This window comes from Boleophthalmus pectinirostris, unplaced genomic scaffold, assembly GCF_026225935.1.
Source record: "Boleophthalmus pectinirostris isolate CB_2022bp ecotype Guang Dong unplaced genomic scaffold, ASM2622593v1 HiC_scaffold_14, whole genome shotgun sequence".
NCBI classification, from domain to species: domain Eukaryota; kingdom Metazoa; phylum Chordata; class Actinopteri; order Gobiiformes; family Gobiidae; genus Boleophthalmus; species Boleophthalmus pectinirostris.
Genome location: NW_026571047.1, coordinates 3,576,106 through 3,601,144, shown reverse-complemented (window position 1 = coordinate 3,601,144; position 25,039 = coordinate 3,576,106). Strand labels below are relative to the sequence as shown.

General features: G+C 38.7%; 1 protein-coding gene across 2 annotated transcripts in view; it reads left to right on the top strand.

The window, feature by feature from the left end:
- LOC110175801 (myosin-16-like) overlaps positions 1–25,039 on the top strand; it is an 86,346-nt gene that overhangs the window by 45,184 nt on the left and 16,123 nt on the right. For both annotated transcript variants that reach the window (XM_055150196.1, XM_020942014.2), the window contains exons 5-8: positions 3,695–3,785; positions 14,988–15,044; positions 22,701–22,787; positions 23,969–24,214. In XM_055150196.1, the coding sequence (XP_055006171.1) occupies positions 3,695–3,785; positions 14,988–15,044; positions 22,701–22,787; positions 23,969–24,214 (481 nt within the window). The remainder of the gene's footprint in view (positions 1–3,694; positions 3,786–14,987; positions 15,045–22,700; positions 22,788–23,968; positions 24,215–25,039) is intronic.

Below are 25,039 nucleotides of genomic sequence, written 5' to 3'. Positions count from 1 at the left end.
GTCGGACTAGCATGCAACTCACACATCTTAGACTATAGGCTTTGTGATATCTTGTTTTGTGTTGCCAAAGCTGTGGTATTTTCAGTGCAATGGAAGAAGAAAGTAGATGATTACATAGGTACCACAATAGACCATACAACGGACCAACGACCAAAACTTATATCAATATTGCTCTAACTCATTGCCACATATTTACTAATAACAGAGGTGGGGACTTGCGAGAGTTGAGTCACTATTTTTAGGACTTGAGACTTCACTTGATAAAACTGACTCAGACTTGGGACTTGACTTGAGAAGCACTTATAAATCTGAATTCTTTCTATTCTGACCATAATGATTCACACTAAGACATTTAAAAAAGAAAAATTAACTACATTAATTTCTACAATTTTAATATGCTCTATAAATACTCATGTATAAATATAACTTGACTTTTTAAGTACAGTTTAGTTTAAAATTCATATAAATTGCAAAAATCTAAGCTATATTTGGTTCTTTGGTTTAAAGACTTGAAACTTACTTGAGACTTGCAAAACAATGACTTGGTTAAACCTCTGACGAATGATATTCTAAATAATAAATCATCTTTAAACTCACTGCAGTGAATAGCAAAGGAGAAATTCAATTTGTCAACTGGACAAACGGTTATTTAGGTTGAATACATTTCACAGCTCATCCAAGTTGCTTCTTCAATTCTGGTCAGACGCTGGTGGACACTTCCTTATATCTGTCTGAAGCGAGGAGCTAACGACACTGAAACTACTCTGAAACTAACACACCTACCTGTTTATAGTTTCTGTTTGTAGCTCGGCCTGTTCATCTCCATCTGAGTGACTGAGTGAGGGACATATTAGCAGAATCATTCAGGCACATGATGAGTGTTTTCACACCTCTGGCCCTGACCTGGTTACCCGTGTTGTTCTCTTTGTTTTAGGTTTTAAAACCCCAGGCAGATATAAGAAAGTGTCCTCCAGAGTCTGACCAGAACTGAAGAAGCAGCTTGGATGAGCTGCGAATTGTTTTCAACCTAAATAAACATTTGTCCAGTTGACAAATTGAATTTCTTCTTTGTCATGGATTCTGCCTGGACGACTGAGGGATTCCACACACAAATTGCAGTGAATAATTAAGATGCTCAGACTTTCAAATCAAATGTATTTGTATAGCACATTTTAAACAGCCAAAGCTTACCAAAATGCTGAACAACATTTAGAGTGAAATAAAACATGAATAATAATAATAATAAAAATAATAATAACAGCAAGGCCAAAGTGTCTCTTCCTAACTCTGGGCAAATTCCAAGGACAAAACATGCATTTTGAGCAAGGATTTAAAGGATTTAAAGTGCTCCACTGACTGTGCACTTCTAATGTGCAAAGGCAAAGTGTTCCACAGTCGTGGACCGACCATAGAGAAGGTCCCGTCTCCTGCGGTCCTCAGTCTGGTCCTGGGGACAGCAGGAGGTGCTGGTCTGCAGAGCGCAGACCTCTGGATGGGACATGGGGCTGAAGGAGTTCAAATAGGCAGGTGCCATCAAGACTCTTAAAAACAATCATTTGATTTTTTTTTAAATGGATTCTAAAATGTACAGGGAGCCAGTGCAGAGATTTAAGAACAGGAGTGATGTGGTCCCTTCACTTCTTTCCAGTTAAAAGAAGCTGCTGCATTCTGGACCACACTGTGGGCGGCTGAGCTGGGCCTGGTCAATGCAGCAGACAAAGAGTTACAGTAATCGAGTCATGAGGTCATAAATGCATGAATGACCTTTTCAAAGTGCAGATGTGGAATGTACAACATTATTATGTTTGCATTATTCAAACTGTTTAAAATGAACTAGTTCTTTTTTCATGTTTTTCATGTTTTTACCATATTTTGATGGATCTGTACCCATGGTTTCACTGATCTCTGAAACTATGCAGGGTTGAGTCCGATTAGTTCTTGGATGGTAAACCGATGGAAATGCCGAGTGCCACAGTGAGGCAGCAGTGACTCAAGTGCAAACTGTCATTGTGTCCTTAAGCAAGGCACTTCCCCTGCATTGCCTAGTATGAAAGTGGTGAGTGATTACTGATGGTCGAACAGGCTGAACTGTGGCTGCAGTAGTAGTTTACCACACTGAATGTGGAGTGAATGAAGAACTCATAAACTTGTATGCGACTAATGTCTTCATGTTGTTATTGTGATCACACATTCATCTAGATTTAGATCTAAGCTGCTTCACAAAATGATTAGAGTTTTTTCAACACTCTCTAACACCCAAACCTTCATCTTGTTTAACAGACTCCAGATGTGTCTTGTACACATGTGTGCATTATGCTCAATTTGTCAACCTCATGTCAGACCTCTCTGTTCTGAACCCGACTTCAACTGTTAATCAAAAACTTGTAATCCCACGTCCGAGAAAAGAGAAAAAGAACTGCGTATGCACTATATCAGAAATGTGAGCCAAATATGATGCATTCCATAAAAGCACTCATAAATGTTACAACAGCTCACACGGAGGGCGAAAAGTTACTCATTTTTCACAACCCACGATATAAAGCTTCAAACGCCCCTGACAGTTGGACATGATACCTCTGCTCCGGGGCCATGTGAATCTAGAGGTTATGATACTCCTCCTCATTATGGTTCCCGAGCTTTGAAGTTTGTCCCTGCAGGCTCCCATACCAACATGTCTCTATGCGTTTGCCGTAACTTGAGGAGGTTTCTGGTGCACAGGGGTTGTGAACATGGCACAGATGAGGTCCGGGCATGTTACGTTTGGCAGGTACATTAGTTACATTGACAGTAATAAATCAAAAGTGCACGCCTGGATGCACAGCTGATGGATTGGGACAATGAGCGAAATTAGAGAAATGTCTATCAGAGCAAGTCAAGTCAGGGGCTCTTTGTAAAGCAGGATAGAGATGAATATTGTGCATATTCACTTTATTTCAACATACTTAGTTTTGTGTTTGTCAAGTATTGCACAGTGTTAAATGTGCATTCTGTAACTTTTCTTTTTATCTGCATGGAGAACAAACCAGACTAAGTTACCCGTCAGATCTGTGTATGTTTGGTATTGTTGAGCTATAAAACCAACTCTCATTGAATAAATATCAGGTAGAGGATTTGAAAACTACTTTCCAAATTAGAAAGTGTTCTGTTTCCATTTGACTTTGCATTGCAGAATTGTCCCCCCTCTCTCTGTAACCGCTGCTGTGAGCCTCGTCATTTTCATCTTAAATTGTTTGCATGATGCTGGTGTGGTTTATTTACAGTTTATTTCACAATTTTGTCAGTAAATAAATTCCATTTCCTAAATATGGAGCTTGGTTCCAAATTTGCCCGTATAACCACAAGCATCGCAAGCTTCATTTGACTGGAGATGAACCCTAAGGGCGACAGACACTCCCCACGTCTTTATACAGTCCATGCTCTAATCTTAAACATTGTGTAATTTAAGCAGGTTTGGCCTTGTTGACAGTGTGGTTGCTAGGTAACACTGATGTATTACTTCTATGTCATATTTGCTGCCAAAAAAAAAAAAAAAAAAAAAAAAAAGACTCATCATACTCAAGATAGTTAATACAATTTTGCATGAAATGATGTTAACACTGTTGTTAAATAGTCTAACCCGTTATACGCACTTTGAATAAAATGCTCAAGTGGACTGACCTCGTGTGTGTGTGTGTCTGTGTGTGTGTCTGTGCAGGAGGGAGCAGGAGATGAGTAGCACCAGCTCCAGACTGCAGGCTGAAGAGGCCCTGAACCACAGCCTGCAGAGGAAGAGCCAGGAACAGCAGGTAACACCTGTCACAACCATGTCAGAACTCACAATAAACATTGCTATGTTATCACACTGACACACACAATTTTACAAAATGTATGACAATTTGCATCTATACAAATGGCTCCCATTTGTGTAGATGAACATAGCGTAGCATTTGTGGGGTGTTTCCAGGGTGTGGCATTTGCAGGGCATTGCGTAGGCACACGCGAGGGTCAATCATTGCCTCTTGTGGCTATATGCTGTTGTTCTTTTTTTTTTAAATTCAGCAATGAATACATGCTGAGCATTCAGAATGTCATTTAAACTCTTTCTCAGTCCACTTGTCCTCCATTTTTCATCAAATTGCAGAATGAAAATGTGGTTATAATGAGTAGCATATAGTGGTTTGAGGAGCACCTGGGTGCTGTGTTAGCACATACAGCAGAGCTTACTGCAGCATATATGAATCACTACTGAGGGACATCTGTCTGCAGCCTGCAATTATGAACACGTCTGACTCTCTTCTCACTCAAACAGATGTGCCTTACGTACCAAATAAGAGACACATTTCAACAACAACGCAATATGCTAGTCCAGTTTTTTGCCAGTATGAAGTGGCCTATTCTATTTAAGTACAGATATAAGTGGTAGAGCAGACAGAAATGTAAAGACAGTGTGTCTGATTTTTTTTACATGTACTTGAACAAAATTTGTCTCAGCGCAATACTGATATACTGTGCCTGCATCTAATTAGAAGGCAAAATCAGGAAGTATGTGTTAGCATGCTATATGTTGTTGGCGCTATGGTGATGGCAAAACTGTCTCTGACCTCTGAAAGTTGTGAAAGGTGATTATTAACTCATTGTGGTGAATAATTAGGGTGCATAAGGTAAATGAGGAAAACGTTTAGACCACTACAAACTGTTTGAAATGATCTAGTTCTATTTTCTAAGTTTTTAAAGGTTCATATATTATGCAAAATGGACGCTTGTGAGCTTTAAACCATGGTAGAAAACTGTTAACCTCCATAGAGACTGGTAGGCTGCACTCTACCCAAAGAGTAAAAGGGCACGATGTCAAAAAAAAATAACTCCAGTAAAAGTAATTGTAAAGATGTTTCATTCAGGTGAGAGCGTGGAGGTTCTGGTGAGCACCCATCAGGAGAGCCTTTCATTAGGGGCTGACACAGGAGCATTCCAGTCTGTCGTCAGTGCTGCTGGGATGTGCCGTGTGATTGGAGCAGACAGACACAGACATACACCTACACAATCATAACCACAGGCTTAACCAGACACCCAGACTGTACAATATATTCATATATTGATAAGGGATATAATGATACACACTTTTACGAAATTATATTTTGTTGAGGCTACAAAATAGTGAATATGCTACTTTTTCTTTTTTAATGTCTTCACAAGACTTTAATAACTCAGTTATTTCTTCATGTAGTCTGCAGTCAAGCAGAGCAAAGCATTCAGATCTATGCAGTTCCCTCTGTTTTTTTGTTTTTTTTTAATAACCATTGTTGCAAATAACAATATAACAATGACTATAAGCAAAGAGTCTTGACTTTTGACAATACGATATCATGACATTTCAGTTATTGTTACATCCCTGATATTGATTGACCTTTGCCAATAATTTTGGCAGTTCTTGTTATTTTCACAGAATATATTGAAACAGATCAAGATTTTATATTTAATCTTTTATTTTGGTTCTTTTTTCAGGTTGAGCTGTTCACTCTCAAAGTGAAGTCATGTTTTGTCTTGGAATCTGCTGCACACACTCACCCAAGACTGTGCAGCTTCAAAGCAACATTTGGAAAATCTTCACCAACTGGTAAACGAATTTGGACTTGGTAAAAAAAATATAAAGAGTTTGGCTGCTTATGCAGGGCTAAAGCATCTGGTAGACCATCATCAACATCAGAAAAGAAGGTCGAGCAAGTTCCCCAAGAAGTCCATAAGGAGAACAAGTTTGGAAACGCAGATTCCTAGAACGAGAGTTTGACCTCCCAGATCCTTTAGTCCTGCATAAACAGCCGAACTCTTTACATTTTTGGTACAAAGTCCAAATTTGTTTGCCAGTTGGTGAAGTTTTTCGTGGGTGAGTGTGTGCGAGCAGATTCCAAGACACAAAATGACTTCTCTTTGAGAGTAAACAGCTCAACCTGAAAACAGAACAAAAATAAAACATTAAATATAAAATCTTCAGTTTCTGTTTCTATACATTCTGTGAGAATTTGAGGTTATTTCAACAGGAATTGCCAAGATGATTCGCTTGCGAAATTATGTCAATTTTTTGGGACCCCCTGTATATGGACATGACATCGGTGCATATGACCGGTTTTCTGAGAATTGAGAATATGTACGAGTACTAGTAGGAGTAGTTTGATTTACAGTTTGTCTTTGATTTGGGCTTCAAACTGCTCGTAACTAATGAGAAAACTTTGCATCTTTACTCTATAATTGAAATGCAACTCAATTTAAAAGTATTCTAAGTATTCAGAACACAGTACTCTATTTGGACCATGTATCAGACTATGTTACAAAAAGTATGAAAACACATGAGGTAGCATTGAGTTCTAAAACAGAATTCCTCTCCCTATGTCACCTACATAGAAAATTCCATCCAAAATGCAAAGACTGTTTATAAACAAGAAAGGGGAATGTTTTCTGTTTAAACATGAATTAAAGCCAATAAAGGTGTTTACAGTTGCTATGGTTCCACATCTGACATTCTTTTAACCATGAGAAAACATTATAGTCAGATTAAAACACTTTACATTGGAGTTTACCGTGTAATTTCATAATTCGAGTTGTTAAGGACACACATCGCGCAAATTGAACTTTTCTGAGCTTTTAATCCCGGTTTTACTTTGTCTCCTCATTAAAAACATACCTGGAGTTGTTTTTAGCTCACGCTGGGTTCAGTAATGCTCTGTTAAAATTCCTTTGCCTCTGAACCTCAGATAACGTGATATTTGAATTTGCTGAGTATTGTTGCATCATAGGTAGAAACCCTGCACAGCTTTGAAGTCCATGAATCATCATCAGACTCATTCAGAGCATTTCTGACACCAAGACACATTCATTACAACTGAACACTTACATTATTAGATATGATGTTGTGCTTTGTAACAGTTACACAGATGGACTAGGAGTATAACGGTACACAAATCACAGTTCGGTACATACCTCGGTTTTGAGGTCAAAACCGTTAACTGTCGAGGTTCGGTTCATTTTGGTACAGTGCAAAACCATTTGCTTGATATTTATTTGTATTTTTATTAAACCAACAATTAGTTCTAACATTATGCAAAGGAGAACATAAAATAAATGCAAAGTGCTGCTTGGTAATATTAATCAGTAAAATAAAATATTCTCAAATAAAAAAGAATAATGAATCTATAAATGCTCTGTAAGCGTCTTTGTGACATATGTCTGTGAAAAGGGCTATATAAATAAAGACTTACTTGCTTGCTTACTAAACAACAAATGTATGAAATATTATTTTTTTTTAAATTCCTTGTAAACAGGAAACAAAACGTTTCAAAAAGTAAAGTGAAGTACTAACAGTTCCAGCTCAATTTTTAGTAAATTTCCATATTTTTGGCCAGAAAAAAAACAACTTGTCCACATTGTCTGCAGTAAGTGCAGATCTGCTGCAGTTACAATGTCCTGAGGGGTTGAAAATACACAAGGGACAAAGGTCACGGGTATGAGGGCAAAAGGTGAAAGTGAGGACTGGAGACTTGTAGTTTTGCGAGGATTCACGTGGTTTGGAGGGACGTAGTCAAGATGGGGGGCGATTGTTGTGAAGGCGGCCATCCTAACTATAAAGCGCTGCAGAAAAAACTGCCCCAATCACGGACAAGTTTCCTTGTGAATATTAAAGAGCTGATCCTTCCGTGTAGCTGCACATGAAGTGACCGAATGTAAACACACACTAATTGTGCGAACTCACTCGTACACAGCCCTGCAATGAACCGACCGTCCAGTACCAAAACCGTTTGGCACAAATACATGTCCCATTACACTCCTAACATGGACCTGTCAAAACAAATTCTACCATAGATATTGTGACCTGTCCTTAATCTAAACTAAAGTCAGTCTTGAAAGTTGTGACGTCTATATCCAAATGCAGTAGTGCTACAAACTGTACTTAAGGAGAGCGGGGAGGGGTCTAACTCAAACCACATCTGGGCCTGGGGGTGCAGAGTGGGGGGTGGGGTGAGGGTGGAGGTGGGGGGGGGGGTACGTGGGTGTGGCTTCCCAACCTGGAGCGTCGGAGGAGGGAGCAGAGAGGCAGAGAGACGGAGAGGTAGAAGGAGAGGGGGAAGGAGAGAGGGAAGGGTTTGTCCACCATGGCTGTTCTGTCTGCAGACGCTCTCAGATGGCATGTGAGTCTTATATATTTTATCATGTTATGTAAGATGTACCTTCCCACACCTCCCTCCTCACCTGTTTAAATCTAGAGGAAGGAGGACGTGAGCTTTTACACCTGCATTACTTGTTCTTCTCACAATCCCTTTGGCACATCACAAGTGTTAGAGAAGATCTACTCACATTCTCCTTGACCCTCTCGAAGTTGTACAGTGATTCGTGCATGTTTTGAGTCATCTTTATTTTATTGTATATAAGACGTCATTGCTCCGATGTAGCCCTGTTTTCACTGTCACCGGTACACGCCCACTGTGACGTACGCAGAGAAAGGGAAACACGAGAGAGAAGTCGTAAGACAGAAAAGCTGCGGTTCTCTTGGGGCTTTGATGCAGTGTGTAACTTTTCCAGTGGAGGGTCCGGTTTTTGCTGTGTAGAAACAAGCAACCAAAAAGTTACACAATAAACTAATAAATTAAATCTAAATATTTACTGAATTATACTTTTAATCATATTTCCGATGTCAGTGAGTCACAAAAATATATTTAGTAATTCCAAGTTTGTTGCACAGTGAGTCGCACTAAACTACCTCTGATTTATCATCAGCTTTTTCTGTGTTTATTTCTCGTCTCTGCTTCTCTGTGCCTCTTTTACCGTCTCCTTATATGTTTATGTAATGCAGTGTGTTTGGCTCATGTGAGATGCATTTTGTACTGGAAATGTTATATTTTCGGTCTTTATACATAGTGACGTGCGGTAAACAGGAAAAAGCTGTTGCGTTTGTTCTAGTTTTGTTTTGCGGAGCATGTCGACTCAACATTTAAAAGTACAACTATGTCACTTTTTGTTTGGGGGTTTCTGTGGAGAAGTCATTGCTCTGCCTGTAATGTTCCACAGTGTGACATTAAACACATCTACATTACACTTATGGGATTATAAGTGTCTTTTTTTTTTTGCTCAAAAATACCTAGAAAAACAATATTCTTACTGTAAGCGGGTTCGCCTCTCCACAGATCTGACCTGTAACTTAGTATGGTTTGGTCTCCATGAAGGTAGAAAAGCTTAATGCCATACTGTGAAACATTCCAAACAAAGCAATAACATCTCCATGGAGAAAAGCGTTTGACGAACCCTCCACCAAGTTACACACTGCACCTTTAAATAGTTTATCACAAGATCAAGTCAGTGTTTGGTGAGATGATTATTTTCTGTTTATATCAGCTTTTTGGTGTCTTGAGTTGGCGTGACTTAGGGTGACCAGATTTTCAAAAAAAAAAAAAAACTGGGACACTCCCGCTTTGTGGTGGTTGTAATAATAAAATGGTGTGAGGAGTGCGTAATTAAGAAATAATGTTCTGCACTCGGCCCATGTGAGTCAACACATTTCTTTGTGTTTTGGTCATTTTTTGCAGCTTTTCTTTATTTTATTTGAATTTATGCCTCTCTTTAATGTTGGCAGGGATCAGATTGGTCAAAAATAGGGACACCTGGGACATTTCTTCTATAAACTGGGACAAATCAGTGGTTTTATATAAATCTGCTGGGACAGGCGACACAGGCTCAAAACTGGGACTGTTCTGGGTAAACTTGGACATCTGGTCACTCTGTCTGTACCCAGGGTTCCCACAGTCATGGAAATCCTGGAAAAGACATGGGAATTGAAAATGTCTTTTTCCAGACCTGGAAAAGTCATGGAATTTTAGTATGTCTTTCACGCAACTACAACATTCTGTGAAGTTCTTATTAGACTATTCTGATTATTTTTGAACGTCTGTGCATTTTGTTTTAAAGAGACGACAATAAATGCACTGACAGGATTTTAAATGTTCAAAAACTATAATTATAAACCATAAGGTGAGTGGAAAGAGTTAAAATTTCATATTTAGCTCTAAAAGCCTGATCAATTCAACATGTGTAGGTGCCGTAAAGTCATGGAAAATTCACTTGAGGTTATGAAAAAGTCAGGGAAAAGTTTTGAAATTTTGTCAGTGAAAAAGAGTGTGGATCCTTTGTACCACACTGGCCCCTCTGGAACTAGAACTTGACAGGGTCAAACAGAAAGGAAAAGAGGAGGAGAGAGGAGAGCACAATTAGAAGAGAGTAGAGAAGGAGAATAATGTAGAAAAAGAGTAGAAAGACATTTGAGAGAAGATGATTATGCATGTGTGGGTGAGCGGTTTATGGCCTCGCATCATCATTATTGAAACACACTCAAACTATTTCACACGGGCGGAGATCTAAACACATGATGTAGTGATGCGGCCCATTACTCTGCATTACAAGCCTCATTTATGACTCTTTTACAGTGTGGATGTTTAGACTTTTATATGAACAACTACACTTTACGACGTCAGCTTTATTAGCGCTAACACATGTCCAACTCACACAGGGACGAGCGTGTTTATGGACTCTAGAGAGACGCCTGCTGGTGAACGAGTGCATTACAACTGAACTATCACTTTTTAAACTCTAGTACTGCAAGGATATTTTTAAGTTTAGGTCTGTATGGAATCAATTAATTAAAAGCAGTTAAAGTGCATATGACAGATCTTTATGAATCTTTAATTGATGATCATATAAATACCATATACTATTATAGTTTTACACAAATCAAGAAGCAGCTTGTGGAAAAAAAAATAAAAATCCAAAAACACCAATGACATCATGCTGAAGGAGAATTCTATCCATTTCAATACAATTTACTCTTAAGAAACTATTTTTTTCTGATACTTTAAACACGATTTCAACAAAATAAAGGAGATTACATTAAGAAGTTGCAGATACGATACATAGGCCACAATACGATACATATGTCGATATAGCGCACTTTCGGTTCGATATGATTTAGTTCAAATTGATGCAATATGGTTCAATAAAAATAAAGGCTAAATCATGGCTGTGATTCTAAAAGTCTTTGTTAAACCAGTTCTTGTGCAAAGTTCATATGAAACACAAACATTTTTATCATCAAAACAGTGAAAATGTCAAATGTGTCGCAGAAAAGACTTTCCTTCCTCCAAATAAGCAGCAAAACTGTAGCTCTGTAACAAAATAATTTATTAAATATACCAAAAAAAAAAATACTCTTGACGATATATCAGCATTTTGATATTTTGATGTGTTTGCACAACCCTAGTGCTGTTTTATATTTGTATTTGTTAGATAATCATTTGTTAGATATAGGGATGGGCATGATTAATCGATAATTGATCATTAAGAATTTCATCCATTACGTTAATTTTAATCGACAAACCCAATGTAGGTTGCTGTGTGTAGCGTGACCAAACAGGTTTGTACATGTGTCTCTGCATCAGAAGGAGCGAGACACAAACACAAACATTCGGTCAACCTGCAACGTACCGAAGGACAAATGTGTATTTAACGATGACTTGTACAAGAAATTCCACGCTTTCCGTTGCGTCCGGGACAAGTGTGAGTCCATGTGCACAGTGTATAAAGCAGCACATATGTGTTGGTGTCCAGTGGAAAAAAGTTTTACCAGGTGAGAGTCGCGCAATGTGGATGACGAGGCCCCGCCCCCTCCCCCCGTACAGTGTCCTGGTTTTGACAAACGCAAATCTGGTCACACTAACCTGTATTCACCTGAGTCATGTCTTTTAATCCAACAGAAACTGACCGCATCAGCGACACAAGAGCTGGAGTTTTATCTTCACTTAGTTTATGCAAATTAGTGATGTGGTTTTAAGTTTTGTTTCTGTGAGAGTTGAACAAAACTGAATTAAACACATTATACATATATATATGTCAAACGGATTAATGTGGCTCTAGAGTGGTTACGGTTTATATGTCGTAAAGTTGAATTTATTTATGCAGATTAGTAGTGCAGATAGTAATAATAATGATGATCATTTTAATATAAAAACGTTAACGATCGATTATCGATTAATCATTAATTCTTCCGACGATCGATTAAAAAAATGTCATTGAATGCCCATCCCTAATTAGATACATCATTTACATACTGTGTACCGTATTTTCCGGGCTATTAGGCGCTCTAGATTATAAGACGCAGTGTTATTAAATGGTCTATTTTCAAACTTTTTTCACAAATAAACCACACTGGACTTTAAAGGAAACCCAACAGTGTGATGGGTGAGTGGTTTTGTTTGTTTGTGTCGTTCACGGTGACTCTGGGCTTTGTTCAGTTGTGGCGTGTAGGGAGGGTGATGTCAGGGACCAACGGATTGTCGGCGTGTTCACAGTGACTCAGTTGTTCAGTTGTGTCTAGAAGCGGCACATTGCACTCGTTCATTCCTCTGTTCCGTTCCTTGTCAGTGTGGAGTGATGAGTGTGTCTGTGGGTGTGTTTCGCTGTGTGGTCGCTGTCTGCTCTGTGTGTGTTTGTGTGTTCTGCGGGTGGTGCGGCTTTGTAGTTTACTGAAGTCGTGCTGGGACACCCGAGTGGATTCGTGTAGGGTTCGTGGGGTTGGAGGCTTTCAAGCTCGCCCTATAGCCCGGAAAATACAGTACTGTTTTGTTTTGTTTTTCCTAGGTGACAATTATTAAATTCCCTAATGCAATGTCATGATTTTCATCCAGTATCAGTGTTTTAGTAAAATGAGTAGTCTAACCTGTCATAGGCACGTTAAGCATTTGTTTATCCATCGCTGTGGTGCCGACCACAGAGCAGTGATACAGAATGTGATTTAACTGTTGCCGGACGACTTGTGTGTTATGGAGTTTTCTGTCCTACAAAGGCAAAACGCAGTAACATCACGTTTGGTCAAAAATGAGTTCATGTCATTTTGTTTGTATTTTACACCTCCTTTATGATATGAATAAATTTCCTGAAAAAATGTTGAGCTCAAAATTGACCTTTGACCTTATTTGTCAGTTCCTGTTCTCTGTCTTTGTATGATGAGCCAAAAATAGGTTTTCGTGCAAAGACAAAAGGCAAAAACAGTGTCTGTTCTGTTTGTGATTTAGTTCATGAATATATTTCAACCTCTCGCCTCCTTCTTTTTGTTGCTGCCTTGGCTCGGCTTCTTTAATGTGGAAGTATTTGGTGTGTTTATTCGTACTGTACACACTATACTGCAAAGTCATTTGTGTCAAACTGTTTGACTGTGTAATTGTCACGATCCTGATCAGTTCTATCCTGCCTTTTGTCTTTGCGCAACTCCTTAGTTTTCTCTCATAATACAAATGCAGAGAACAGGAACTGACAAGTAAGGGTCAATAGTCAATTTTGTGCTCAATGTTTTTTCACTTTCAAATATATCTTCATTATATCAACTAGGTGTCAAATTTTGGGACCCCTGCCTGTTATACTTTTGTCTGGACAGGTCATTCTTCTCAGTTTCACCCTCTGGCGAGTTAAGCTCTTTTGTCTTTGTAGAAATATAATGCACGGCAGTAACTGTAATTCTCACTGACCGTGGTAAGGTCAGATCAGCCTGTTGTGTTCCTCTGTTCTGACATTCTGACCTGGAGTTCATGCACTGCTCTGGCCTAAACTGGGAAAAACCCAAACAACTGAAATTCCTGTAAAGTCCTGGAGGTATTGTGCTGTGGTCTGTATCCAGGCTACACACACACAAGTAAACTCACGTCCCTCTGGGCCAGCTCCAGACCACTATCAGAGCCGCTACTGTAAGTGAACCAGGGACTTACACTTTACGTCGCCAGATCACTTCATGTTGCCAGATCCTACAGCTAAAAACAGCTTGGAATACCCAAAAGGCTCTCAGTGATACAGTGAAATAGCAGCATCAAGTTCATTTCTGATTGTAATTCTGCTTTAAACCAAATGGAGCATGTGTTACAAAAATTAACTATAAAACTGGTTTGGTCTCCATGAAGATAGAAAGGTTTCATTTCATTTCATTTATTTCTTTGTTTGAGCCGGGTACAACAAAATTCAAAAACAATAACAAAAATAGTGATATGTACATGACATATTTGGGACCTGGTGCTCAAAAGGAGTAGGATGAAGTTAAAAAAACTTATAGAGTCCTACCCCAATTGTTTTACATAATCACATGGTTCACTTTTTTTTTTTTTTTTTTTTTTTTTTTTTAATCACCTTTGGAGTGCTTACCTGTCATTTGCAAAAAAATATATATACCGACATATATACAAAAAGATATCTACATGCACTTACATACATATGCAAGTAAACACACTTGTACACACATATATACATACAAACATACATATACACATCATAGATATCCAGTAGGTATACTCAATATAAATGTTTACACACATATGCATATCAACATATACATACATGCAGAAACGTATTTCTGTTTGTAGTCGTACTAACTAATAATAATATTAATCTAGGCACAAATTTTATCGTTTATGATCTTATAAAATAAACAGCAATGAGAATGAAAAATGTAAGGATTTTTTGTTTTCGTTTATGATCGTACAAAATAAACAGTGATGAGAATGAAAATGCCATACTGTGAAACATTTCAGACAAAGCATCGCATCTCCATGAAGAAAATAATTTGACAGACCCTGCATCAGAAAAATTACACAATGCATCTTTAAATCCATCCCTGATCAAAAGATTAATGCTGGGCGTCCTCCACAACCTCATATCCTGCTTCCGCTTCTGTGTCCGCACATGCTCAGTCTGACAGATTCTGGCAAATCTGCTCATGGAACGACTTCAACAGAGCGAAACCCTCATGAGAGGCGACTGGATTTCAAACAAGTTTGATTTTCTTGCTAAAACTGGGACACATCAGTGGTTTTGTATAAATCTGCTGGGACAGGGGACACTGGGCTCAACACTGGGACTGTCCTGTGTAAATATGGAAGTAAGTGTAAATAAGTCTTCTTTCCATGTGATAAACGTGCAGTGTGGTTGTGTTGCAGGCACGGATCGAGGAGCTGGAGGAGGAGCTGGAGACTGAACGCACCATGAGAGCCAAGGTGAGCTCAAATATACACACGCCACACACAAGGACACATCCTACAAATGATATGTGCTCATTTGTTTTTTTTGTTTTTTTATTAACCATAGGCTGTATATATAAATGAACATAGTTAAACCTGCTAGTCACCATGTCCCAAACAGGATGTAAACATAGCTGTGCTTCCAGTGTCCTGTCAGTTTGAGCTCCCTAGCGCTACTGCACATGTGCACGACCCCCTGCGTGCTGTTACAGTTTAAATGCCGTCGATTTGAGCTCCCAAGGCAGAAGTGGAGTAACAAGTCACATTTTAAAAGTGTATTGATTTTATTGTATGTTTGGACCAGTTAAGTAATGACTTGTGTGTTAGATTTAACCTATGTTAGAGAGGAAATTCACACTGTAGCATTTGATATTTTTTAATGTAAAGAGTTCAGTGTTTCCAGTCATTTCTTTCTCTTATGTAGTGGGAGCTTTATTTGATAGAAGATATCTGTCTGTGGAAATGAGCTCCTTTAACCAAATTCTTCTAAATTAGTTAATAATGGTAATTCTACAGTGAGAGGATTATTCGATGGGTAAATTGCCATGTTGATATGTGCTCCTTTTTGACCCTATTTGAGCAGAATACGATTGTCCAAATGAACTATGCAAATTCATATAAATGAGTTGAAATTTGACATAATTAAGGTATAAAGTGTGATCAGTGTGTGCAAACAGCGTCAAACCCACATCTTTTATCCAAAGAAATATATTGTCAAACTGGAGTTTGGCTTTATTGGATCTATATAACTGTAAACGGAAAAATGAAAGGTCGCTTATTTCGACGAGGCAGCATGAACTGATAGACGCTGCTGTCGATTTAGGTTTTGGTGGAACCTCTGAGTCTTCTTTTTTCCATAATATTGTAAACCATCAGCTTCTTCTGTTCTTCTGTCACACTGGAGTGGAAGAATGACAGGACAACCATTTCTTCACTCAAGTACCTTAAAAATAACCACTTTTTTTTTGTTTTTTTTAGCATAACCTTAAAAATAATTATCTTAACTATGTTTTATTAAAATGAGTAGGACATCTTGGCATAGGCACACAGTTTATAACCTTTTAGCAAAGAAAACTAGAGACTAAAATTAAACCCTGATTCTTATTTGGAGGGCCTCTTCCTGCTTGTTTCCATGGAAATGTTGATCCTTTGACTGTAATATTCCACAGTAGGACATACAACGTCTATCAAAAACTTATCTCAGTCAAGAATGTTCAAAGTATGGTTTTAACATCCTATTTTCATGGAATCATTCAGGTCCAGAAAGTAAAAGTGATTGTAAAAGTTTATGTCTTGGCTCTTAAATTGTCTCTCCAATCAGTCTCAAGATGATCTGTTTCTTTTGTGGCGTCTCCGGTTCACGACCTTTAGGAGAGACAGTGAAAGAAGTGAAAGAATGGCATCACCTGTACATTACCGACAACAGAAATATTTATCACAGGTTTTTGTTTTTCCATGTGAAATCCTCTTTAGATCCACTTGAGGGCCACTTGTCAGCTCTGTGATGTGGATGCATACTTTCCTCTGCTGTCTATCACAGTGACATTTCGCTCAGGGCTGTTTCCTCTCTCCTCTCGCTTCTCTCTCCTCTTCTCTCTGGGTGGTATCCGGAGCTCCAGCCCTGCCCCCACGCTCCTCACCTCTTCCCCCAGGATCGCCCTCCCCCCTCCCTCCGCGGGCTGTGTCTGAACACGCCAGGGCCTGTACGGTTTTTATCAGGAGCGCAGGTACAGGGGTCCATTGTTCCGTGGTGTAGATCTTATCAGGCCCCACTGACAGACACGGATCTTCTCCCCAGAGGAATGTGGAACCATGAAGAGCTATACGGTCATTTACAGCAAGTGCACTTATGAAGACTACTCCAGATCTTTACTACACATGCATTTGCGAGGTTACTTCTGAAGTCTGAACTTAAATGTAGGTAAACGGACTGTATGTAGCTTGTGCTCTTACAGGTTTGTGAGAAAATCCTTCAGTCATCCAAATGGGCTTTCAAAAACAAAACAAAGAGAGCTAAAAAAGAGAACGACAAAGAATTAGAACCCAGAAGAAAGGGTGGAACTACTCCTTACATGGCTGGTGTTTCTGAAAACTACAGAGGATTTTCAGACAACATGAAATCCTGGTCTATTTCAGACCTACAAACACTTTCAGACAGAAACTGGTCCAACCAAAAGACAAAACACTGAGCCAACAAATAAAGCAACGTGGTCTACTCCATTCAGTGTAGTGAAGACTGCAGTGAGCGTCACACTGCAGAATCTAAACAGACACTTCACAGACGAGAGCAACACGGGACCTCAGTCTGCAGTACATCTCCACCTAAAAGGACCTCAGTCTGCAGTACATCTCCACCTAAAAGGACCTCAGTCTGCAGTACATCTCCATCTAAAAGGACCTCAGTCTGCAGTACATCTCCATCTAAAAGGACCTCAGTCTGCAGTACATCTCCATCTAAAAGGACCTCAGTCTGCAGTCCATCACCTCAGTCTGCAGTACATCTCCATCTAAAAGGACCTCAGTCTGCAGTACATCTCCATCTAAAAGGACCTCAGTCTGCAGTACATCTCCATCTAAAAGGACCTCAGTCTGCAGTACATCTCCACCTAAAAGGACCTCAGTCTGCAGTACATCTCCATCTAAAAGCCACAGGCCACTCCTTTGAGGACAGTGACGTACAGATCTGAGCCAGAGAAAAGACACGGTTTGAGAGTTAAAGAAGCTATTTTTGTTAAGAAAGACAATCCTTCCTTAAACAGAAATGGAGGACTCAGACACCGTCTATCTCCTACTTACAACTCCATCCTCAAACCTAAATCCAAACAAACAAGAGAACAACAGGGATAGCCAGGTCAGGTCCAGAGGTCTGAAAGCTCCATTATGGGCTTGAATTATTCTGCTAATACAGACAGGGCAAACTCAGGCCCGGGGACCAAATTTGGCCTACAATAGAATTATTTAGCCCATGAGATCATATGAAATATGTATGAGAGCTGCCCACCAGCTACAGCTCGACTATAGAGACATGATTTATTTAAAATATTATTATTTTATATTCTGCTTGTTCTGTATTCAATGTTTAAGCAAAACTATTATTAAACATTTATTTTAATAAGAAAAGGTTTAACATTACATATCTTGTTGATGTTGTTGAAATTTTTCAATAAATATTTAGTTTGGTCCACGACTTAGTCCCGGTTTTTAATTTCGGCCTCTGTGAAATTGAGTTTGACACCCCTGTGCTTATATGACCCCACACTCAGTGCAAGTTCAATAGGCTTAACTAACTAAGATAAACTGTAAACAAGTAGGTGTGTTAGTTTCAGAATAGTTTCAGTGTAGTTAGCTTCTCCCTGCAGGCAAATATAAGGAAGTGTCCACCAGCGTCTGACCAGAACTGAAGAAGCAGCTTGGATGAGCTGAGAAAAGTTTTCAACCTAAATAAACGTATGTCCAGTTGACAAATTGCATTTCTCCTTTTACCATGTGCTCTTACAGGTTTCAAAATATACAAGTTTGTCTCATTCTCGGTATATGGACAGACTATTCCTCAATTAATAAATCTCTTGATATTATAAGAAATGTTTATACATTTCGGGACTCAAAATCTAACTGTCTAGTCTGGACAAGCACTTTCTCACTTACTCTGAACAAAGTATTATTAGTGTAAAAATGTTTTGTTCGAATTGTAACTCATTCCATGACACTGACATCGTCCCTCATTTATTCATCAAACTGAACATTCTTAATATTTATGAGATTAATCTTTATCACATTTGTATTTTTATGTATAAAAAAGTGTTTATAATACAACTACGATCTCTAAACATTTCACATTTTGCTTCAAAATTAATACAGAGATTCATAGATACAAAACTCATCAAAATCATAATTTTCATGTTCCAAAATGCATTTATTTGTATTATTAATTTATTTATTTATTTAATTCATATAGAATCAAAATAAATCAACAGTGTCACAACATCAAACATACAAGAAATGAATGAAAAGGAGCAGAAAGAAGAAGAGTCATCTTATGTTCTCTGCCCCCTTTTCCTTTTCCTGACAAAACATCAACATGGTTAGTTACAAAACATTTCAAAACAATACATTTCATTTCAGGCCCAATTATTAATCAATTGCAAATAGAAGTCTTCTGTCTGATGGCTTCGATCCAGAGGCTGTAAATTCTGGAGGAGTTTTCACATCTGGTTAGTGACGGCATCAGAAATGTTGTTTAAAAAGAGTTTGAGGAAATGTTTGATATTTCATGAAAATGTTTGATAATCTTTCAGTTGTGGATGTTTCATTGTGTTTTAATCCATGTTTGTATCAAATGTATTTACTGTATTTTCTGCACTATAGGGGCTCTGGATTATAAGGCGCACTGTCATCGAATGGTCTATTTTCAAACTTTTTTCACATATAAAACGCACCGGACTATAAGGTGCATTAAACGAAACACAACAGTTAGATAAGTCAGTCAAAGTTTATTTAATGCGTTCATAATAACTCTCAACTGTGTTCAATTGTAACACGTAAAAACAATACTGTCTGAGACGCTAAATTGTTGGTGTATTCACAATAAGTCATAATAGTTCAAACAGTTGGGTGATTCCAGCGTCCAGCACGTCCACATCCCTCTCATCATTATCCGAGTCAGTGTGGTTACTGTTCCCTGGCAGTTCTTGGTGAAAGCTCGGACCACAGTTGATACTGATCTTTAGTCCAGGCGTCCACGATCCGTTGGTAGATCGTGGCGTAAGTGGCTCGGCGCTGTCTCTCTGTCTTGGTGAATGTGTGTTCTCCTTCTCTCATCCACTGCTCCCACACAGCTCACACTTTCACTTTTATAACAGTCTTGAGTTTAAAGTTGGGTGTTGTGAGCGTGTCTCTTGACAGGTGCATTTTGATATTAAAAGGAATCACAGTATGTTTTACTCCTGATGCTCCTGACTACGGGAGCTGTAATACTGCAAGTGGAGCGGCTTTGTAGTTTACTAAAGTCGTACTAAGACACTCCAATAAATTCATATATAAGGCCCTCTGGATTATAAGGCACGCAGTTGTTTTTGGATGAAATTAAAGACTTTTAACCCTCTCCAGGCAGGAGTCGCAAATTTGCAACAGCTAAATGCCAGTTACCTACTTACTCCAAATCCACATTTTATGAGCTTTTTTTACTCAGGAGCCTTTTTTCCCATCCGTGCTGATAAACGTGGACGATGCAGACTGTGCGAGAATGACTACACACAAACGACCTGCCAGAAGTGCAAAGTACTTTTGTTGTTTTTCCTGTTACTAAAATTTAATTTGAGCCTGAGAGGGCTAAGTGCACCCTATAGAGCAGAAAATACGGTAATCTAAGGTGTGTAAATGTCATTTTTTTATGTGCAGCTTTAATGTTCAATTTGAATGTATTCATAAGGTGGAGGCTTTAATATGAGTCCTTTTGGGGTTTTTTCCTGCACCTACTTGTTTTATCTAGTGTGCTTTACGTGCAAAATAAATAAATATACTTTACATTTAGGTAGTGACCATTTCAGTTTAGAGAGACATTTTAGGTTTAAATCAAGTGGATTTAGACAGAAGAACTGACAACTCAAATCGTCTTTAGAATGAAAACACCAAAAAACACAAACTAATGGTACGTCATGCCCAATGTTTTTTTGTAATTACAGATCTATTTACGTATTTATGGTTGGGTTAATGTAGCTCTAGGTCTAAATTAGATTCAGCAAGATGTCCATAAAGTAAAACACATTCCGGATGTAGAACTTTACAATCGAATCAAACCCTAGAGTCAGGGATGAACATGCTCACAACATATGTCCGTTTTTACACACTCAAAGAATGGTGGAAAAACAATGTGTGTATGTGTGTGCGTGTGTACAAGTGTGCAAAGAGCCACTTTCTCAATGTGCGTGGGATAACACTATATTAGTTAAATCACTGACACCAGCCAGGGCTCGTTCCGCTCACATTCTGTCATTACTCTCCTTTTAACTGAGGTTTACGTGTGGAGCCGCTTCTCTATAATTACACTTTATGCACACTCAAATGCACCATATAAACAGGTGGACTATGTAATTTTTCAAGATTGTTTTCATGGAGATGTTATAGGTTTGCCCAAAATGTTCCACAGTATGGCATTAAACTTCTAACTGCCATTTTTTTTCAATTATAGGTTCTTAACAAAAAGCTTGAAAAAACATGCATTCTTACTGTGAGCTGGCACGCCTCTCCACTGATGTGACCTGTAACCTGTAAGCGTCATCTGCTTGTGGACATGGAGACAGATAACTTTAATGCCATACTGTGGAACATTAATCAAAACAGTAATGTTTCCACCTTTAAAAGTTCAGTTGGTCTAATGGGAATTCAGTGTGTTATTGAAACATGGTAGATGTTGACCTGGCTCTCACAAGACTGACATATGGAGGATTGTCTGGATTGAGTTTCACATTCACTGAAGAGATCAGGAAAAGACACAACGTCATGGTGAATACTTGAATCTGATTGGTCGAAGCATCACAACAGCAGAACAAGCCAAAAAATCTAACTTTAGTTAAATCCAGTTAAGAGAAAAGCTCAGACATCTTCTCACAAAACTCTTCCCTCTGCATGTTTTTCACTAATTCAATAGTCTGTATGGACACTGCAATAGTTTTTGGTTCTCTTATAGCATTTTCAGGCCAACAGAGAACCGTGCCGGTGCCAGTTTCTGCACCTAATCTTGAACCAACATGCCAAAAACTGTGTGGGAACTGAAAAGGTGGCTCCTGACGGGAACCAAGTAAAACTTGATTTTTCTAAGCGAACCATGACGACACAGTAGATGTCAGCATGTTCATCTGAGTCAAACATGGTAAAATAAACAAACTAAGAAAACGTGTGGAGAATATGGTGGAGAAATCAAGTGACAAGAAGACTGTGCAGTGTTCAGAGGAGGAGACCAAATATTTGCTGTATCCGAGCTCAATTGGTAAGGTTCCATCTTTGGATTGGGCGTCGCTGCTGCCTTCTCCACAGCAGATGTTGTACCAGAGCTCGGCGTAGATAAATAGTGATTTGTATGAGTACAAATGCTCGCTGGAGTCGGTAACGTGATCTATGATTGTTATTTTCCTGCTGTTGACATCCACTTTTTGGCCTTATTTTTATTTGGTGGTAAATCCACTCCCTCTGTCGATGACGCATCATGGGTTCACATAAATAGTTTGAACGTGGGTCATTCACCGATGAGCACTTCGGTTCCCAGTGGAAATGTCGCGGGAACTGGCACCTTTCTGGTCGGCCTGAAAACAGCTTCAGTCACTTTGCCTTTGGCTTCTGTGCTGCGACGTGATTGGTCCGCCAAACAGTGGCCAGGCCCTATCATGACAGCGGGCGCATCCAAGCTATATTCTTGTGAGTTAGTAAATAAATATAAATCACAAAACTCCATCTTGTTGTGCTCATGTGAACTGAATGTTGTCTTGAAATGCTCATTTATTTATTCAAGATACACTGAAAGTGACAATTCATTTGAGTTTTCATTTATTCATAGCTTCATTGAGGTGACTTTTCGCATATGATTGTGAGATGATGCGATAGAACAGAAGACTCTTCAGTGTTTTTGTGTGTGTGCAGGTGGAGAAGCAGAGGGCTGAGCTGAGCAGAGAGCTGGAGGAGCTCACAGACCGACTGGAGGAGGCCGGGGGAGTCAGTGTCTCACAAGTATGACTCTATATCATTCATACTGGTACCATGAAAACTGTTCTAAAAGCTTAATGCCAATAGGATGGAATTATTTTTATTTTTTTGTGCGTGTGTGTGTTTCTTAAAAATACCAGATTTTGTGCATTATTTAATGTTTTGTCATTACAATCAAATCACATACAGACAGTTGTAATGCACTTACTTAAGAAACTGTACGGACTTGAGTAATATTTTAAAGTAATAATTGGGTACTCTACCACCTCTGAGTACTGTAGATCAGAGGTGTCAAACTCAGCTTCACAGAGGCCAAAATTAAAAACTGGGACTAAGTCGTGGGCCAAACTAAATATTTATTGAAAAATTTCAACAACATCTGCATGTTTTCTCTTCTTTCGAGATATGTAGTGTTAAACCTTTTCTTATTCAAATAATAGTTTTGCTATTGAATTGCATTGAATCCAGAACCAAAATATAAAACAATAACATTTTAAATCAATAATGTCCCTATAGTCTATCTCTAGCCAGCCGGCAGCTCTAATACATATTTGATATGATCTTGCAGGCCAAATATAATTATATAGTGGGTCAAATTTGGACCCCTGGCCTGAGTTTGACATGTCTGCTGTAGATAGATTAGGTTTTCTAACGGTTGAGGGTTGGCAGTTCAAATCCAGCTCTGAGCATAACATCATTCTTGTTCTGGGGTTGGTCTCTTTGTGCCGCCTTCAATGTCTCTCTTTTTAGACTTTGACTTAGACGAACTTTATTGATCCACACGGGAAATTACCCATCTCACACATCACAATATAAGATAATAACAAAGAGCGAAGATAGAAATGGTGATAATAAAATAATAATAAATACTAAATAAGTAGCAAAAAAGAGCAAGAAACAGGTGTCAAATAAAACATAATTATATAAATGTAAATGTACAAGTCAAAATAAAATAGAAAAATAAGTTATCAAATAAATAATAACATAAAATCACAGCTGTATACAAGAGGTCATCTCTATCTGTAGAAAAGATTCCAAAAGGTCAAAGACACAACAGTGCAATACTAGAGCTCCATCTAGTGGTAGCATGTGATTTGTGAATTATATACATGAGCAGGTTTCAAGAGGTGAATGTTCAAGAATAGTTTTTAATAAACACTATAACTAACTAACACAAATCTGAATCATGTGTTTGTTTGTGAAAGATGGAGGTGAACAAGAAGCGGGAGGCGGAGCTAGTGCGTGTGAGGCGGGACTTGGAGGAGAGCGCGGTCCAATCAGAGGCGGCGCTGGTGGCGGTGAAGAAGCGCCACAGTGAGGCGCTGTCCGAGCTGAGTGAGCAGTGTGCGGCCCTGCAGAGGACCAGGGCCCGGCTGGAGAAGGACAAAATGAGCCTGAGGGATGAGCTGGAGGAGCTGGGAGCATCTCTGGACACACTGCACAAGACCAAGGTACCACAGGGAGTACACTACTGATATTGTGAGACTAATAATAAAAGGATTCTCTAACATGTGGGAATGAAACAAGACACAACTCCATTTATGTTTTTAAGGAGGTAACAACATTCTCACATGACTTATAGCTCAAGAGTAAATTTTGTGCATTATAAGACCTTTAAAGTGGAACTAAACACAGGTTTTTGTACTTAATTGGCTACATGGTGTTTTAATAGCACTGTCAACCATTCCTGGTCCATTTGGGGAGAATTTGAGTTCAAACCAGGTAAATCTGCAAGTTTGTGATTAAAGAGGGGGCTTTATGCTAAGTCAGTTTAGTCAAACTTTCTACCATGTTATAACATTGTTCCTTCATCAAAAAAGTTTTAGAGTCATCCATGCATGTTTGAATAATCTAGTGATCTCTCCTGGGACCTATTCAAACCCTCCTTACAGTTAGCAGTAAGATTCTGTACAAGGCTCCGCCCACTAGCCTACATCATCGATGCTCCCACACGACATTTTTCCATAAATACACAAAAACATGACACAAAACGATACACTACAACTTGACAAACCTGATGTGATGTGCAGAAGTTTCATTAGTGAGATGCACGCCGATGTAAAATTTTAGATTTTAAAGTGGAACTAAACACTAACTAACATGTTTTATTTATGTATTTGTATTTTTTTTTGTGTGGAAATTAGGCACATTTACAGCCTTGTGTTCAAAATTCATGCCAGTTGAGAATCACCTGCATGTATATGATTGAAATGGCACGTCAGATGTCTCCTGTCTATTATTATTTTTATAGTTTATAAGTATATAGGTTATACTAA